This window comes from Nematostella vectensis, chromosome 11 (genome assembly GCF_932526225.1).
Source record: "Nematostella vectensis chromosome 11, jaNemVect1.1, whole genome shotgun sequence".
NCBI classification, from domain to species: domain Eukaryota; kingdom Metazoa; phylum Cnidaria; class Anthozoa; order Actiniaria; family Edwardsiidae; genus Nematostella; species Nematostella vectensis.
Window position 1 is genome coordinate 9,858,519 of NC_064044.1, and position 19,638 is coordinate 9,878,156.

Genomic DNA, 19,638 nt, shown 5'->3' on the forward strand with positions numbered 1-19,638 from the left:
GCGTCTTCTAGGAAACAACACACCTCACACAAATGACAAGTTGTAGTGTATTTGCGTCTTCTAGGAAACAACACACCTCACATAAATGACACAGTTGTAGGGTATTCGCTTCTTCTAGGAAACAACACACCTCACACAAATGACATATTTGTAGTGTATTCGCTTCTTCTAGGAAACAACACATAAATGACATAGTTGTAGTGTATTCGCTACTTCTAGGAAACAAAAAAAACTCACATAAATGACATAGTTGTAGTGTATTCGCTCCTTCTAGGAAACAACACACCTCACATAAATGACATAGTTGTAGTGTATTGCTTCTTCTAGGAAACAACCCTCACATAAATGACAAAGTTGTAGTGTATTCGCTCCCTCTAGGAAACAACACACCTCACATAAATGACATAGTTGTACTGTATTCGCTTCTTCTAACACACCTCACATAAATGACATAGTTGTAGTGTATTCGCTTCTTCTAGGAAACAACACACCTCACATAAATGACATAGTTGTAGTGTATTCGCTTCTAGGAAACAACACACCTCACATAAATGACATAGTTGTAGTGTATTTGCTCCTTTTAGGAAACAACACACCTCACATAAATGACACAGTTGTTGTGTATTTGCGCCTAGGAAACAACACATCTCACATAATGACATAGTTGTAGTGTATTCGCTCCTTTTAGGAAACAACACATAAATGACATAGTTGTAGTGTATTCGCTCCTAGGAAACAACACACCTCACACAAATGACATAGTTGTAGTGTATTCGCTCCTTCTAGGAAACAACACATCTCACATAATGACATAGTTGTAGTGTATTCGCGCCTAGGAAACAACACATAAATGACATAGTTGTAGTGTATTCGCTTCTTCTAGGAAACAACACACCTCACATAGATGACATAGTTGTTGTGTATTTGCGCCTAGGAAACAACACATCTCACATAATGACATAGTTGTAGTGTATTCGCTCCTTTTAGGAAACAACACATAAATGACATAGTTGTAGTGTATTCGCTCCTAGGAAACAACACACCTCACACAAATGACATAGTTGTAGTGTATTCGCTCCTTCTAGGAAACAACACATCTCACATAATGACATAGTTGTAGTGTATTCGCGCCTAGGAAACAACACATAAATGACATAGTTGTAGTGTATTCGCTTCTTCTAGGAAACAACACACCTCACACAAATGACATAGGTGTAGTGTATTCGCTCCTTCTAGGAAACAACACATAAATGACATAGTTGTAGTGTATTCGCTTCTTCTAGGAAACAACACATCTCACATAAATGACATAGTTGTAGTGTATTCGCTCCTTCTAGGAAACAACACACCTCACATAAATGACAAAGTTGTAGGGTATTCGCTTCTTCTAGGAAACAACACACCTCACATAAATGACATTGTTGTAGTGTATTGCTTCTTCTAGGAAACAACACACCTCACATTAATGAAATATGTATGTGCTCTGGCACCTCTGCCTTGTCACATTGTAGCAACATCTTAGATTAGTCTACCTACCTTAGCAACACAGTGCACCTCCCCTTAGATAAGTCTGCCTACCTTAGCAATACAATAAAACACACATTGGACAAAACTACCTATCTGAGCAACACAAACCACCTGAACCACACAGACAAGTCTACCTATATTTTAGCAACACAGTGAACCACACATTAGACAAGTCTACATACCTTAGCAACACAGTGAACCAACCATTAGACAAGTCTACCTTCCTTAGCAACACAGTGAACCAACCATTAGACAAGTCTACCTTCCTTAGCAACACAATGAACCAACCATTAGACAAGTCTACCTTCCTTAGCAACACAATGAACCAACCATTAGACAAGTCTACCTATATTTTAGCAACACAGTGAACCACACATTAGACAAGTCTACATACCTTAGCAACACAGTGAACCAACCATTAGACAAGTCTACCTTCGTTAGCAACACAGTGAACCAACCATTAGACAAGTCTACCTTCCTTAGCAACACAATGAACCACACACCACAACTACCACAACTACCTAAGCAACACAATGCAAAGCACATTAGAAAAGTCTAACTACTCTAGCAATACAATGCACCACACATCAGACAAGACTGACTACCTTAGCAACAGAGAGCTACACATCAGACAAGACTGACTACCTTAGCAACTGAGAGCTCCCTTGGAGACTCTGCCTTGAAGGTGTACTTGACCCCGGCTTCTCCATTAACAGGGACATACGGGCTGGGAGGAGCATCGTCCGGCTCATCCTCATCTTCAATTGGTCGCAGCTAATAAAAAAAGAAAAAGGGAATTAAAAATATGGATCAGTCATTCCTTTGTTATTGTTAATATTTATAATTATTATTACAATGGTCTTTTTGCAAGAAATCTTCAAAATAATAATCTTAGATTGAAGTCTGATACTTCATGAACAATGTTTGATTGGTAATGGATGTTTGTGTGACTTGATATTTTGCAGGAGTGCAAAGTAGTGGTGTGGCAAGGCTTCTTTGATTAGGATAGCAAAATTAACAAATGCACATACTCAATTGTCTGCAACAAACAAAAGCAGTCAATAAAGCAATACACTTAACAGGTAATGACATTAGAAATCGATAAATCGTGCGCTAAATCGTATACTTATCCGTATACACACCTCTACATAGTTTGTTGGGAATATTCCTATTCTGCCATTGACCTCCCCCTCAATCCAGTTCCTGTCGATTTGCCTCTTCACAATGATGTAGTCACCTTTCTTAAATGATAACTCCCTAGAGAACAACATAGAATTTAAATGGTTATGCCTGACTAAAAATGATTACTTACTAAAAAAAACAATTCAAAGGGCTCTGTGAGCCAACTCGTGAATGCAAATTTGTTTTGATAGTTATTTTCTTGTGTGCATAAAAGATCTACAGGATGAATTTTGAACAAAGGATAAACACATCCAAGATGCTGAGAGTAAAAAAATTAGATGTCACAAGTAGGGATCGAACCTCCGGTCTCTGACGTCTTAGACGAGCGAAAGAACCACTATACTACCGAGACATTGCTGAATTAACCTCGGAGTAAAATTAGGTTTTAACCTAATTGATATCGCACTGTTCGAACTGCTCTTGTTAGCATGCCAAATTTTGCCATATTCTTTCCGGAAACAAAAGTTTAATACCCGACATAATTAATCAAGCTACAGTGTTACAATGTGTTTTGAGCATGTCAACATTCCAGAAAGGCGCAAAATCGTTATTCGATGAATAAGCGTATTTGAGCGAGTTTTGTTTGATATTTAGTACTTACTTAACTTATAAAAAAAGAATTATGGAAAAAACAATTTATGAAAGTCCATACTTTATTTTTCTTGCCCTGCAAACAGAGGTTTCTTTTATTATCCTGAAAACAAGGGCCCTGCTAACAGAGGCTTTCCCCTTGTGTTTCTCCGACTTTAAAAGTCGCATCTTTGGCTATCCGCTCTTTCAGCACAAAATCTCTCTTTCAGCACAAATTCAAACAAATAACGCGAAAACCCAGAGACGCGAATCTTCAAGTACTAAAACAAGGAGAAATAAAAGCTTTGCTAGCATTTTACTTGTTTTGTTTGCAAACTAACAACTTGAATTGGACTGAACCGTAGAAGATCGATTGACGTCAGTGACGAAGGCGCATGCGCATGCTCAACCCACATCGAAGACTTTTCTAAAATACTAGCTTATATATACTTTACGGCTACAACACGTAATGACCGTAGCGGTCACAGGTCGATGACAAGGCTCTTTTATAGTATTAAGCTTTACCAGAAGTTTACAGGAAGATCTAAGAATTGCTGTGTTGCGAAAGCACAGAAAGACCACAAAAAGTTTACGGATGATCCAGCCGACGATCGAGTGACACAGAAGTCCCTCCAATAACTTTGCAAGCATTCACGAGTTAAAAAGAGTACTTAAAGGGCCCGTTTCAGCCACTCCTTTGTTATTGTTTTTATTTAATATTGGAAGTCACATAATGTGCTAAAATCTCGAAATAACCATCTGTAAACAAAGTTTTATACTTTATGTACCAAATTCAATCGAAAATATCGCATTGGCTTTCCCAAATCAGCCGATGGGAATGGATGCTTTTTCACACTTGGTACTTTGCTAGGATGACAAAATGGTGGCCAACAGAGGCTGTTTAATGTTAGCTATACCTTTGTTACTTTTTCTAGTCAATATTGGAATACAAAATATGTAAAGAAAACTTTGTACTTTTACCGAATGCAATTGAGAATATTGCAATAGCTATGCAGTACTAGATTAGCCAATGGAGATGGATGCTTCTAAAACTATAACTATAACTATATTTCCTGACCAGCCAGTAAAGAATATGAATTTAGAGAAAAAAGGGTGCAGTTCCCTTAAATCTAATGCTATGTTAAAATAAAACTTTCTTCCTTCAATCTTTATTTCAAGGTTAGGTAGACCTTCCTTACTTTTCGCTTGGAGCAGTGTAGTTGTATAAAGTCATAGCAAATAACTATGGTCGTTCAACTGCATTTCTAGGTAATCTAATTAGGCATTCACTCCTTAGTTCCGCTTTGAGCAGTGGAAACCGAGCAGCGAAGTTGTATAGAACAAAAGCCAATTCATATAGAACAAAAGCCAAGTCAAATATTCCTAACTTTTCGCTCTGAGCAGCGGAAAACAAGCAGGGAAGTTGTATACAACAATTGCAAGGATAGAGCTGTAATGGACGTAAGCGCAAGCGGAACGCACGTAGTTTTCCGATTCTCACTAGAACATAAGCGCAACGGAAGAGCAAGAGAACGCAACTGCTTGATTTTCTTGCGTTTGCGCTTGTGTTTGACCGATTCTCACTTGTGTTGCGCTTCCGTTTGCGCTTACGCTTGCGTCCTAGTGAGAACCAACCTTTACTTATTGCTCTAAGCAGTGAGGCTGTATAAAGCAATAGCAAATAACCATCGTTCAACTACATTTCTAGGCTATCTAATGGTGGACACCTTCCTTACTTTTCGCTCTGAGCAGTGAAGCTGTATAAAGCCATAGCAAAGAACTGTGGTCGCTCAGCTACTTTTCTAGCTTGTTCTGCTGCTGCTTCCTTCTGTCTTTGGATCTCAGCTTCACGCTGCCGTCTTCTTCGCTCCTCCTCCTGTATGATTTTTGTTTTGTTATTTATTTGTATTAATATTTTGAATACCCAGCTGGGTGTGTCGAGAGAAAAGCCCAGGACTCAGTAGTAATTCACTTGCCACAGATAAATTAAGTTCAAATCGGTATCTGCTCTTAGGTCACTATATCTTTTCTATCCAAATACACACTTAAAATTAACCAACGAAGGTTTCAACGGGAGGCGAACTCAGTTCACTACATGAGCAGGATGGGGTTTTGACCTCTCGGACCCCCCTTCTGGACATGCGCTTGCTAAGGGTCAATGGTTAATCAATTCTTCTAAAACAGCATGAACAGATGAATCGAAAACAGCAAAAATGCATAATTGGAATGCCTATTCCGGCTAAGCACTCAAAAGTTTATATTCATAACGAGGTTTGGCAAGTGTAAGAGCATGAATTTCGGCTTACTTTATATACGACCACACTTCTACCTGTTTCCTTTGCATTTCCTTTAACTGCTCTAGCTCTCGGTTCTTTCGCATCTCTTCTTCCTCTTCTCGTTTTCGCCACGCCTCTTCTTCTCTCTGTCTGATCAGTTCATCATCCGAGGGAGGTTGGTATTTTACTTGAAGTTCTTCAGAAGCTTTGCGAGTCCTCTCCTATATAGCCACAACGACAGAGCAAAAAAAAAAAATGGCATAAAATTTTTCAATTCTTAATATATAAGCTCAAGATTCCGTATACAAGGAGTTCCTCTGACAAAAAGCGTAATTCCAAATTTTAAAGAAATTTAGAAGATATGAAATTTAGATATTAGCGAGCAAAGTTGGATCAATTTCTGATCAGAGCCCGACTTCTCCCTAAAAACGAGGAGAATTCATACTTTAAACATTTGAAATTTGCACTTCAAGCCCCATATCTCGAAGACGAATCCATTAGACAAAAACACTTTTTGATATGTTGGTTTACATAATATAAGGAACCTCTATGCAAAAATTCAAGCTTACCGAAGTTAACCAGACATTTTTTTTATTGCTCTGTCAACCACAACAGTTTATAAACAACAATGGAAAAGAACATTTGAATTTTCTGTACTTTGTCCATAGTGTCCAAAACGCAGTAACAGTGCACGGGAAGTATAGGGTTTTACCTTAAATAGCTTGAATAACATGGAATACGTAAAGTTATCAAAATGTCCTTACTAAACGACCAATAGAAATATGTATGGAATGCTTGTTTTTACCAATCACATGCAAAGTTTTCAAACAGTCATCCAAAAACAACAAGTTTCAGGACCTGAATTATCACATCATAGACCTTCATAAAATAGACCTTCTTGTGAACTGGGGGTGGTTCTTTCGAGCCCCCAGGAACCCCCTGGTCACAGGCCTGGTTTACAAGGCTTGGTTTACAGTGTAAAACATCACAACATTTATTTCTAGTAAAAAATTGTTAGGTCTTTTGGAAAACACTTGATGACATGAAGACATGCAGATTACTCACAGGTGCTCCACCACCCCTGAATCTACTCTCATAGAGACTTGTTGCTGATGGTGGCTTGCTACTCATCTCTTGTTGTATCGTGACAGGGGAGTGAGACATCTGTTGTCTCCTATCGGCAGCAGACCTGGCCAGGGGGGGTTGGTAAGCAGCCGGTTTATTAGCAATGACTGGTGCATGGGGTTGTGGAATGTATTTTTGCAGCTCATCTCCAGAGTCTGATAAAAAAATTCTTAAATGAAAGGTACTCCCAATATTTGTGTCAAGAAAACGTAAGAGAACACAATGTAGCAAAATGATGCTTGAGTACTGTAGGTGGTTTGAGCGTGTCTCACCATAAGAGGACTGTTTCCTGTGGCCACCATAACCATCATCAGATCCGCGATGAACTTCCCTGTACCATGCCGGAGCACCATGACCAGATCCCTCGGAGCCGCTACTTGTGCTGCGGCGCTGGGGGGCGGGACTCCAAGACTGCTTGGGCGCTGCCTGTACCAGACCCGTATCAACAGGATGGACATAGTCATCGTGTGGCTGATGTCGAGGGCGTCCAAAGATGTCCTCTTCACCTCTCCCAGGGAGCTCACTGTCTAGGTTATCGGACTTTTGGGCATCACTGGCCAGTAAGGCTGTTAGGTTAGATGATGCTGGAAAAATGATGAAAAAGCAAATTGTATTAGCATGTTAGTTCCAACAAATGTTTTTGATCTGATGAAAAATAAACTATCATTATCCGCCAACCAAAAAGTTTCTGCCAACAGCTCAATGCAGCCATAAATAGGAACATAATTTTTTGGTTTGCCAGTATTAAGCCAGTTCAATTCAATATGGTAAAATTTAAACAAAATAATTGCAAACAATAAGCTTCACATTTTTCTAGGACACACTTTTCTAGTTTCCTTCAGCTTTCTTTTCTTAGACAAATGTGGAGCAGCTGCAAAGAGGCTTTTTTAGAAGTAAAGTCGTTAGAAGTTTTCCTACTAACTCACTTCCAGCGCTAGCATGCATCTCTTTAAACATCTCTTTGTACCATTTATTCCCTCTTTGTATAGCCTAAATAAAAACAGTCATATCACGTTACTACATGGCTATATGACATTAAAACTTTGCATTCATTGAAAGCTTTGATAGCTGAAAAAAATTTCAAGCACAAAATATGATCCTAATATATGTACAGGATACATATTGGAATGACGCTTGCTACATACGTACTTGCTATTAGCAAACCAGTACTATTTTCAGACAAGAACTTATTTTCATTTATTTCTTTTTTAGCAAAAAAGGTCTGTACTGCATGTATACACAGTATGCAAAAAGTAAATTAAAGTAAAAACTAAAGTAAATATTTCTCAAAAATCTAAAATTTTGCTTTGTCTTGAAGTGAAAAGAAAACAAAACAACAGTACAGTTGATTATGACAAAGGATAATGTATTGGTTAAGTGTCACCTTTTCAAAATTATTTGTAGATATGATTGACAGGTACATTGCTACTAACCGGTCTCTGGGGGCCAACTTCCTGCATATGCATGCCAATATACTTTCGCTCCGGTTTCATTGGTGGAGGGGGAGGAATTTTCTTAGGGAGGGGCTTGGGTTCTCTCGTTGCTGGAAAATATAAACATGTGTATGGAAAAAAAATCCAGAGTTCCTTTAGCCTTCAAAAAAATATAAGTACCAATGGTAATGTACTTTACCTAGGTTTGAGTTATCATCACATTCATTTCCAATTTGACTGCATGTCAATAACGTTAGTCCCTGCTTTAAAACTGAAAGATTGTAGTGTGGGCTTTTGCCCTGGCTTTTGTATCACAGAAAAGTCTCAAGGTCTCAGTAATGATAGTAAGGCATTAAATGAGAAAAATTAGTCCAGAATATAAGGCAGCGTAGAGCCAGAGCAAGCCACGTAAAATTGGGGGGGAGGGCATAGTCACTTCTTACATTGCTAACTTTAAGTTTAGCGCTCTATATTCACCTTCAATAGCAGCTTGGTCTTTCTGCTTTCTAAACTGGTTCATTGCGGGTGGTCGTTGTGATACGTTACGAGTTTGCTGGGAGGAGCTTTGGATATCACCATTGGGGAGAGTATTCTCAAACTCTTCTTCAGATCCAAATGATGTCAACCTTGATAAATGTAATGGCAATAAAGGTACTTGTAACATGAGTGGCCGTTTAGCATTATTGTATACACCATTAGCATTGGTATGCCAGTTTTTAGTGTAATAATTTTTTAGTTCTTATTGCACAAGAAAAGTTTGTATATATATTGCACCATAAATAGCAAATGAAGACCACTTTTTATATTCAATATCATTCACTCAAATTGTCTTTCATTTACAAAGAGCTTACAGTCAAAATGGGCCTTATTACCATAAGCCCACCCCCCCAAATAAAAAGAAATATGGTAATGCATTGTGAAGACTGAATGTTGAAAAAATATCGTTGTAAGACTACAGTATTTGCAATTATTAATTATGAGATGTTAATGTAGTGTATAGTCATGACAAAAGGAAGACAGATTCTCTTATGCTTACAAGACAAGGAAGTATTTTAGAGCATGCTTAGCTTCCTTGCATCAGATGGTTGGAAATATTCAGATGCAACATGCACAATTATTTCTGGTTATTTAAATACATAAGTATTGTGAAGAATAAAAAAAGCATGCAACTGTTATTCTTTATACCTTTTAAGTACCTAAAAATATTGAGCATATATTGAATATTTAAAACTAAGTTTAATTCACGGTTTATAAACAAATAATTGTAGTATTGATATCAATTCATTAGCATAAGGCATTAAAGCAAAAAAGGATTGTTTATACAGTAGATTATCATTAATTGTTTAGATAAAGGATATTGTCTACAGTTTATAAAACAAATTGCAGATTGCAATAAAGAAAATGTCAGTTAACTTTTGAAAAGGAAATTATGTATATGAAATATTATTGCTTTTACACAAATACTAACTGTGGGTTATATCCCTCTGAAGAATCATCATATCTAAAAAACAAAATCAACAGTGGTAAGTCAGAAAAAAAAACATACACAAAATAAAAAGTGCTTTCTTAAAATAAAATATCTAAACTATGAATCAATTTTGATAAAATACATGGATAGGATGAGATAAAAAAATGGAAATAACAAGCAATCAATGTCTATGAGAATTTGATGGATGTGATATAAACTTATTAATTATGGAAGACAAATTAAAACAAGCCACTCATCTTTTACCATTTAAAAGCATTTAATAGTTGGTCAGTAAGGAAAAGTTGAAATATGTATTCATCAGCCATATTCAATAGATAAATGCAAATGATCCAAGTTCATTGTTTCATTTCCTTTTTTCATGCATTTGCATTGAACATGGCTCATAGGATATGTTTATTTTTATTTTAATTTGGGACTTATCACATAATATGTCCTTCTAGTGTTTGTCAATGCATGTTTAAATGTTTATTTTTTTATTTTTTTATGATACACTTTTTTCACAGTCTGTCTACAAGAGATTATAAAATATTTTACTTCCTTTTAATATTTTAAAAGCACTTTAGTGTTGAAAACAACCTAGGATAAACACTAAAGATGGTTTCACACAGAAGACTAAAAACAGCTCTTCTTGTGTCAAAACTCCTTCTACATTTAGACAATTTTATTTTGAACAGCTTTCTCTTTCAATTTTCTTTTGCTCAACAGCAAAACAACAGTTTATTTATATCAGCTAAGAGCTAACAATACTAGAAACTAGAGGGAATGCACAAAACAAACAACAAAAAACAAAAGTGAGCACAGTGCAAAAAGTGAAACATGCAAACTTCAAACAAAAAGAATTAATGAATGCCTTATGATTTACATTAATTGTGCATGAATGTGTTGACAACACATTTCAAGAGGAAACAAACTCAATATAGATATACAAGAACATATTTTTATTTTGCTATACCTTCTGCCACCCCTCCCTATTGGGCGGGGCTTGTCTGTGAATCCACGGGGGTCATTCGGAGCTCTGACCTGGACTGGGGCAGCATCTGTTGACATATAATGCAGCAGCCATTAATTTACATTATTTAAAAAAATTAATTCTTGAAAACTTTAAAAATTTCAGAAACCTCATCCCCACAACAACAAGTTACAAGAATCTTAGAGTAGGACAGAGTAGGAGTATAGACTGCAATAGGTTGTCCCCAAGCACTTGAAGTTGGCAAGTTAAACTGACCTGTTCAAAGTTAAAAGCCAACTGAATTTTGAATTTATGGACACCTTTTTACCTGATTTTATGCTAAATGTTTCATTTCCTAACTAATCTGCATGGGTATCAGTATCTCAGCACCTCTCAGCCCCCAGCCCCGACCTGGAGGAAAAGGGGGAATTCTTAGTGAGGATCCAGGTGTCTCAGCCCCGATCTAAAGGACAAGGGGAATTCTTAGTGAGGATCCAGGTGTCTCAGCCCCGATCTAAAGGACAAGGGGAATTCTTAGTGAGGATCCAGGTGTCTCAGCCCCGACCTGAAGGACATGGGGGAATTCTTAGTGAGGATCAGGGTGTCTCAGCCCCGGCCTTAAGGACATGGGGGAATTCTTAGTGAGGATCCAGGTGTCTCAGCCCCGACCTGAAGGACATGGGGGAATTCTTAGTGAGGATCCGGGTGTCTCAGCCCCGGCCTTAAGGACATGGGGGAATTCTTAGTGAGGATCCGGGTGTCTCAGACCTGACCTGGAGGACAAGGGGGAATTCTTAGTGAGGATCCAGGTGTCTCAGCCCCGACCTTGAGGACAAGGGGGAATTCTTAGTGAGGATCCAGGTGTCTCAGCCCCGGCCTTAAGGACAAGGGGGAATTCTTAGTGAGGATCCGGGTATCTCAGCCCTGACCTGAAGGACAAGGGGGAATTTTTAGTGAGGATCCGGGTGTCTCCGACCCGACCTGGAGGACAAGGGGGAATTCTTAGTAAGGATCCAGGTGTCTCAGCCCCGACCTTGAGGACATGGGGGAATTCTTCGTGAGGATCCGGGTGTCTCAGACCCGACCTGATGGACAAGGGGGAATTCTTAGTGAGGATCTGGATGTCTAAGCCCCGACCTGAAGGAAAAGGGGGAATTCTTAGTGAGGATCCAGGTGTCTCAGCCCCGGCCTGAAGGACATGGGGGAATTCTTAGTGAGGATCAGGGTGTCTCAGCCCCGACCTGAAGGACAAGGGGGAATTCTTAGTGAGGATCAGGGTGTCTCAGCCCTGACCTGAAGGACAAGGGGAATTCTTAGTGAGGATCCAGGTGTCTCAGCCCCGACCTGAAGGACAAGGGGAATTCTTAGTGAGGATCAGGGTGTCTCAGCCCCGACCTGAAGGACAAGGGGGAATTCTTAGTGAGGATCTGGGTGTCTCAGCCCTGACCTGAAGGACAAGGGTGATTCTTAGTGAGGATCCGGGTGTCTCAGACCCGACCTGGAGGGCAAGGGGGAATTCTTAGTGAGGATCAGGGTGTCTCAGCCCCGACCTGAAGGACAAGGGGAATTCTTAGTGAGGATCAGGGTGTCTCAGCCCCGACCTGAAGGACAAGGGGGAATTCTTAGTGAGGATCCGGGTGTCTCAGCCCCGACCTGGAGGACAAGGGGGAATTTTTAGTGAGGATCAGGGTGTCTCAGCCCCGATCTAAAGGACAAGGAATTCTTAGTGAGGATCCGGGTATCTCAGCCCTGACCTGAAGGACAAGGGGGAATTTTTAGTGAGGATCCGGGTGTCTCCGACCCGACCTGGAGGACAAGGGGGAATTCTTAGTAAGGATCCAGGTGTCTCAGCCCCGACCTTGAGGACATGGGGGAATTCTTCGTGAGGATCCGGGTGTCTCAGACCCGACCTGATGGACAAGGGGGAATTCTTAGTGAGGATCTGGATGTCTAAGCCCCGACCTGAAGGAAAAGGGGGAATTCTTAGTGAGGATCCAGGTGTCTCAGCCCCGGCCTGAAGGACATGGGGGAATTCTTAGTGAGGATCAGGGTGTCTCAGCCCCGACCTGAAGGACAAGGGGGAATTCTTAGTGAGGATCAGGGTGTCTCAGCCCTGACCTGAAGGACAAGGGGAATTCTTAGTGAGGATCCAGGTGTCTCAGCCCCGACCTGAAGGACAAGGGGAATTCTTAGTGAGGATCAGGGTGTCTCAGCCCCGACCTGAAGGACAAGGGGGAATTCTTAGTGAGGATCTGGGTGTCTCAGCCCTGACCTGAAGGACAAGGGTGATTCTTAGTGAGGATCCGGGTGTCTCAGACCCGACCTGGAGGGCAAGGGGGAATTCTTAGTGAGGATCCAGGTGTCTCAGCCCCGGCCTTAAGGACATGGGGGAATTCTTAGTGAGGATCTGGGTGTCTCAGCCCTGACCTGAAGGATAAGGGTGATTCTTAGTGAGGATCCGGGTGTCTCAGACCCGACCTGGAGGGCAAGGGGGAATTCTTAGTGAGGATCCAGGTGTCTCAGCCCCGACCTTGAGGACATGGGGGAATTCTTAGTGAGGATCAGGGTGTCTCAGCCCCGACCTTGAGGACATGGGGGAATTCTTAGTGAGGATCAGGGTGTCTCAGCCCTGACCTGAAGGACAAGGGGGAATTCTTAACGAGGATCCGGGTGTCTCAGACCCGACCTGAAGGACAAGGGGAATTCTTAGTGAGGATCAGGGTGTCTCAGCCTCGACCCAAAGGACAAGGGGAATTCTTAGTGAGGATCTGGGTGTCTCAGCCCTGACCTGAAGGACAAGGGTGATTCTTAGTGAGGATCCGGGTGTCTCAGACCCGACCTGGAGGGCAAGGGGGAATTCTTAGTGAGGATCCAGGTGTCTCAGCCCCGACCTGAAGGACATGGGGGAATTCTTAGTGAGGATCCGGGTGTCTCAGCCCCGACCTGAAGGACAAGGGGAATTCTTAGTGAGGATCTGGGTGTCTCAGCCCTGACCTGAAGGACAAGGGGAAATTCTTAGTGAGGATCAGGGTGTCTCAGCCCCGACCTGAAGGACAAGGGGGAATTCTTAGTGAGGATCCGGGTGTCTCAGCTCCGACCTGAAGGACAAGGGGAATTCTTAGTGAGGATCAGGGTGTCTCAGCCCCGACCTGAAGGACATGGGGGAATTCTTAGTGAGGATCCGGGTGTCTCAGACCCGACCTGGAGGGCAAGGGGGAATTCTTAGTGAGGATCAGGGTGTCTCAGCCCTGACCTGAAGGACATGGGGGAATTCTTAGTGAGGATCCGGGTGTCTCAGCCCCGACCTGAAGGACATGGGGGAATTCTTAGTGAGGATCAGGGTGTCTCAGCCCCGACCTGAAGGACAAGGGGAATTCTTAGTGAGGATCCAGGTGTCTCAGCCCCGACCTGAAGGACATGGGGGAATTCTTAGTGAGGATCCGGGTGTCTCAGACCCGACCTGGAGGGCAAGGGGGAATTCTTAGTGAGGATCAGGGTGTCTCAGCCCTGACCTGAAGGACATGGGGGAATTCTTAGTGAGGATCCGGGTGTCTCAGCCCCGACCTGAAGGACAAGGGGAATTCTTAGTGAGGATCAGGGTGTCTCAGCCTCGACCCAAAGGACAAGGGGAATTCTTAGTGAGGATCTGGGTGTCTCAGCCTCGACCCAAAGGACAAGGGGAATTCTTAGTGAGGATCTGGGTGTCTCAGCCCTGACCTGAAGGACAAGGGTGATTCTTAGTGAGGATCCGGGTGTCTCAGACCCGACCTGGAGGGCAAGGGGGAATTCTTAGTGAGGATCCAGGTGTCTCAGCCCCGACCTTGAGGACATGGGGGAATTCTTAGTGAGGATCTGGGTGTCTCAGCCCTGACCTGAAGGACAAGGGGAATTCTTAGAGAGGATCAGGGTGTCTCAGCCCCGACCTGAAGGACAAGGGGGAATTCTTAACGAGGATCCGGGTGTCTCAGACCCGACCTGAAGGACAAGGGGAATTCTTAGTGAGGATCAGGGTGTCTCAGCCTCGACCCAAAGGACAAGGGGAATTCTTAGTGAGGATCTGGGTGTCTCAGCCCTGACCTGAAGGACAAGGGTGATTCTTAGTGAGGATCCGGGTGTCTCAGACCCGACCTGGAGGGCAAGGGGGAATTCTTAGTGAGGATCCAGGTGTCTCAGCCCCGACCTGAAGGACATGGGGGAATTCTTAGTGAGGATCCGGGTGTCTCAGACCCGACCTGGAGGGCAAGGGGGAATTCTTAGTGAGGATCAGGGTGTCTCAGCCCCGACCTTGAGGAAAAGGGGGAATTCTTAGTGAGGATCAGGGTGTCTCAGCCCCGGCCTTAAGGACATGGGGGAATTCTTAGTGAGGATCTGGGTGTCTCAGCCCCGGCCTGAAGGACAAGGGGGAATTCTTAGTGAGGATCCGGGTGTCTCAGACCCGACCTGGAGGACAAGGGGGAATTCTTAGTGAGGATCCAGGTGTCTCAGCCCCGACCTTGAGGACATGGGGGAATTCTTAGTGAGGATCAGGGTGTCTCAGCCCCGACCTTGAGGACATGGGGGAATTCTTAGTGAGGATTCGGGTGTCTCAGACCCGACCTGGAGGACAAGGGGGAATTTTTAGTGAGGATCCAGGTGTCTCAGCCCCGACCTTGAGGACATGGGGGAATTCTTCGTGAGAATCAGGGTGTCTCAGCCCCGACCTTGAGGACATGGGGGAATTCTTAGTGAGGATCCGGGTGTCTCAGCCCCGGCCTTAAGGACATGGGGGAATTCTTAGTGAGGATCTGGGTGTCTCAGCCCCGGCCTTAAGGACAAGGGGGAATTTTTAGTGAGGATCAGGGTGTCTCAGCCCCGGCCTTAAGGACATGGGGGAATTCTTAGTGAGGATCTGGGTGTCTCAGCCCCGGCCTGGAGGAAAAGGGGGAATTCTTAGTGAGGATCAGGGTGTCTCAGCCCCGGCCTTAAGGACATGGGGGAATTCTTAGTGAGGATCAGGGTGTCTCAGCCCCGACCTTGAGGACAAGGGGGAATTCTTAGTGAGGATCAGGGTGTCTCAGCCCTGACCTGGAGGGCAAGGGGGAATTCTTAGTGAGGATCCGGGTGTCTCAGCCCCGACCTGGAGGACAAGGGGGAATTCTTAGTGAGGATCCGGGTGTCTCAGCCCCGACCTGAAGGACAAGGGGAATTCTTAGTGAGGATCAGGGTGTCTCAGCCCCGACCTGAAGGACAAGGGGAATTCTTAGTGAGGATCAGGGTGTCTCAGCCCCGACCTGAAGGACAAGGGGAATTCTTAGTGAGGATCAGGGTGTCTCAGCCCCGACCTGAAGGACAAGGGGGAATTCTTAGTGAGGATCAGGGTGTCTCAGCCCCGACCTTGAGGAAAAGGGGGAATTCTTAGTGAGGATCAGGGTGTCTCAGCCCCGGCCTTAAGGACATGGGGGAATTCTTAGTGAGGATCAGGGTGTCTCAGCCCCGACCTGAAGGACAAGGGGAATTCTTAGTGAGGATCAGGGTGTCTCAGCACCAACCTGAAGGACAAGGGGAATTCTTAGTGAGGATCCGGGTGTCTCCGACCCGACCTGGAGGACAAGGGGGAATTCTTAGTGAGGATCCAGGTGTCTCAGCCCCGACCTTGAGGACATGGGGGAATTCTTCGTGAGGATCCGGGTGTCTCAGACCCGACCTGATGGACAAGGGGGAATTCTTAGTGAGGATCTGGATGTTTAAGCCCGACCTGATGGACAAGGGGGAATTCTTAGTGAGGATCTGGATGTCTCAGACCTGACCTGGAGAAAAAGGGGGAATTCTTAGTGAGGATCCAGGTGTCTCTACTACAAGGGACTTAAACACAAAACGGCGCTATAAAAGGGATGGGGACGCCCCCTTTTCACGCCTCGAGAAGTTTGACATCAGAACCAACATGGCTGACTAACCTTTAGGCAGAGAGATAGACACAAAATTGCATAATAAAACTCTGAATGCGCCTTTTAAACTCAAATAGATCATTAGAGCATATAAATTGTGTCACTACAATACTGTGGTTCATGTGTGGTAAACCATTTTAATGCTCAAAAGCATGCTATTCATACCGGTGGTTGTCGAGGATGCTGCTCTCATAGACTCATTTGATTCCAGTATCCTTATTGGCTCTGGCGTCCGAGTAAGATTTGAGATCATATTTGGGTCCCACTCATTTCTAAATGAATCTTCAAAATAAATAACAAAATCAATGTAATTATATTTATCAACAAAGGGGGGAGGTCAGTTTGTAAGAGGGAGACAGGGAAAAGGCAACATCTGAAAGGAGGTAACACAGGAGGGCTGGGACAGCATGGTAGGGGGTTAAGGACAAGAGGATGCACAAGGGGGGTGTTGCAAGGGGGACTGTATTGGGTGTGTGAGGGGGATAACACAGACGTTTAGTTGAGCTGTGAGGAAATGGGAGTGGAACTGGGAGTGGGCAAATTGAGAGGGATATGGTGGGAATGGGGAAGTATAATAGGTTGGGCTGGGTGGAGTCCACACACGGATAGCATGCAAAATATAGCAGTTGAACCATGGATAAGAGGGTAAGAATGGGGGGTAAAGGGTGGAGGCAGGAGGGAGGAGGGAGGGGGCTGTGAGGGTAAAAACTGGGACTACAGCAAAGGGGGAACAGGAGATTGACAGGAGTGAGAGACACTTTAAGAGGGGAATCACCTGAAGGGGGATAAAGGCCACACTGTCACCAGTTTTCTATTGGTCAATTACAGTTACAACCTCTGATTATTTTTAACGAAAAACACGAACAATATTTCAAAATATTGAAAGTATGTCTATTGTATGTTCCTTTGAGGATGAGATGATTTAGAGCAGATGTCCTGTTAAATATCTCAGATTCTAATAGATTCTTTTGTCTTTTAACAGTTGAAGTTTTGCGTCAGACCTTCTGAAGTAAACTGTTGACAATGCAGCTTTAAGAAACAAGAGACTGTGATTGGGGACGATATAGACACTACAGTATAGAGGACTGGGGTAATAAGGACTGGATAGGGACTTGCAAGTGGTAACATCTAGGGAGTAGGTACAACAGAAGGTAAACGGAGGGCGATGTGGGACAGTAAGAAGGGGGTGTGATATGATGGGAAAAGAAGAGGTGATGTTGGTAGGAAGGAGAGTGGGTAGAGGCTGAGAGCAGAAACACTAAAAAGGGTCGGGGGAAACAGGGTTGAACTAACCTTGAGGGAAAGTGCTGACATTGTAGTTTTCATCCACATCCCCTTTGTAAGCTTGCCCCCGCGGCAGTGTGGCATAAGATGGGACATCCTGGGCTGGTTTGTACACTGTTTTGGATACAAACGGCCCTATGATGTCCTCTGTAGTATATGGCCCTGATGACTGGGGCATCTCAGATCCTTGTTTGGACTCTGCCTTGCTGTTGAACAAGGGGAAATTAAAAGAAATGTAAACTTCTCATGATGTGGTGAGAGAACGAGGTGATGGTGAATGTGTGCTGTTGTTATATACTGTAGCATCTATTTGCTTGATAAATCTGTTATCTTTTAAGGAGGTATGCATCTGAATAAATGAATAATTCAAGTGATCCAACAATAAAAATTCCACCTATTTCTAATAGGGTTGCACTGGAGAATCCATGTGTCATAGCCCGAAGTAGTTCACATAAATGGGTGATTCCAGCAAGTCTACAACACCACAGCTTTGCAAACCTGGATTTGATTTATCAGGGGCGGATTTAGGGGTGAGCAGTGCAGGCCCCAGCCTCCCTATTTTCAAATATTTGGCTTTGAAATAACAAATAATATAAGAAAATACATGGAAGAACATTGAATCCGGCCCCCCTTTCTTGAAACCCTTGCTTCGTCCCCCCCCCTTTTTGGAGCTCCTGGACCTTAATACCCATGCAGCATTACTGGCTACTACACATGGATTCTTTAAATGCATCCTTATTTGAAATATAGGTGTATATTAAAATAAACAAGTTTAATTAATTAGCAAATATTAAGAGCTGATAAGGATAAGTACACTGTCTGTGATGCTACAGTATAAATTAATCCATAAAAAAACACTTGCATATTTTTTCTGTACATTTACTTCTGTCTGTCACAGTTATTGACTTTGCTTGTCTTTTTTTATGACCATAATGACAGACAGTATGTACATTACAATCCATGTTACTAGAGCAACAACTGTGGCTGAGACAATAACAATAAGGAAATGCAAAGGAATTCAATGAATATGCTAAAGACAAACACAACAACAGACATAATTCATAGGGTAAGACTATACATTACATTGATCAAATCCTGCAGTGCTAAAGTGACTTGTAAAAATTCATATTAATGATAAACCAACTGTGCCTTTGTGTTAATAACAAGAGGATAAGAAGATCACTTTTTTAATCCTCAGATGTATCTCAATAATTTAATCAATAAAAGAGTCACCAAAGTTAATAAACAAGTCCTTTAACTTCAAATGCTGTAGCTGTGAATAGTATCATTTTTAATTTTTAATTCAATAATTATACATTTCTAGGTGAGGTTTGCCAACAGACTTATAACAAGAGCCTGTTTGTTCACCACATGAGATGAGATTAAAGGTCGCAGAGTTATAAAGATTTTAGCTTTCAAAACAAACTATGCATTTCAGAGCATAATACACTCTGTTATTTCTGTTTATCTTTTCCTCTGTGAAAAACCATTCCCTAGTCCAAAGAGAAGCCAGATTGAGAAAAAATTAAAACCTACACGTTATTTTGAAAACATGTGTTCACTTGTATCTGGTATATTAGGCAAAGAAGTGAGCTAATGTGATCAGCAATCACCTTTAACTGTGAGTACATACGTTTCAAATGAGAAAACAGCCTTTGTGACCACTTTTGGTTCCTCCATCTTGTCTTAAACACTGAACTGTATAAGATGAAATCCCTCTTTCATACAGAAACCAGAATTCAGTAAACAGCCCCTGAATTATTTCCAAGTTTTGCCACTTAGTACAGTAGAAAAGGCCAGCAGAGGACAGTAACTGGAGGGCTTGACTATAATAGGATGAAACCTGATATCTTTTAATATAATACTAAACTCAAAGCCA

The 19,638-nt window shown here is 42.5% G+C and overlaps 1 protein-coding gene across 3 annotated transcripts in view; it reads right to left on the reverse strand.

Annotated features, from left to right (window-relative positions):
• Positions 1-19,638, reverse strand: part of LOC5500946 (sorbin and SH3 domain-containing protein 1 homolog) — a 29,767-nt gene that overhangs the window by 5,191 nt on the left and 4,938 nt on the right. The window contains exons 1-14 of one of the 3 annotated variants that reach the window (XM_048734269.1): positions 19,393-19,586; positions 17,769-17,965; positions 16,641-16,757; positions 10,555-10,639; positions 9,582-9,614; positions 8,591-8,739; positions 8,114-8,223; positions 7,607-7,670; positions 6,953-7,264; positions 6,621-6,835; positions 5,609-5,776; positions 5,016-5,155; positions 2,670-2,784; positions 2,173-2,301 (exon numbers count right to left, since the gene is read on the reverse strand). In XM_048734269.1, coding sequence (XP_048590226.1) covers positions 2,173-2,301; positions 2,670-2,784; positions 5,016-5,155; positions 5,609-5,776; positions 6,621-6,835; positions 6,953-7,264; positions 7,607-7,670; positions 8,114-8,223; positions 8,591-8,739; positions 9,582-9,614; positions 10,555-10,639; positions 16,641-16,757; positions 17,769-17,965; positions 19,393-19,439 — 1,881 coding nt within the window. In that variant the 5' untranslated portion in view covers positions 19,440-19,586. Of the gene's footprint in view, positions 1-2,172; positions 2,302-2,669; positions 2,785-5,015; positions 5,156-5,608; positions 5,777-6,620; positions 6,836-6,952; positions 7,265-7,606; positions 7,671-8,113; positions 8,224-8,590; positions 8,740-9,581; positions 9,615-10,554; positions 10,640-16,640; positions 16,758-17,768; positions 17,966-19,392; positions 19,587-19,638 lie in introns of those variants that run through there. The other 2 variants (XM_048734267.1, XM_048734268.1) reach the window with 2 other exon arrangements.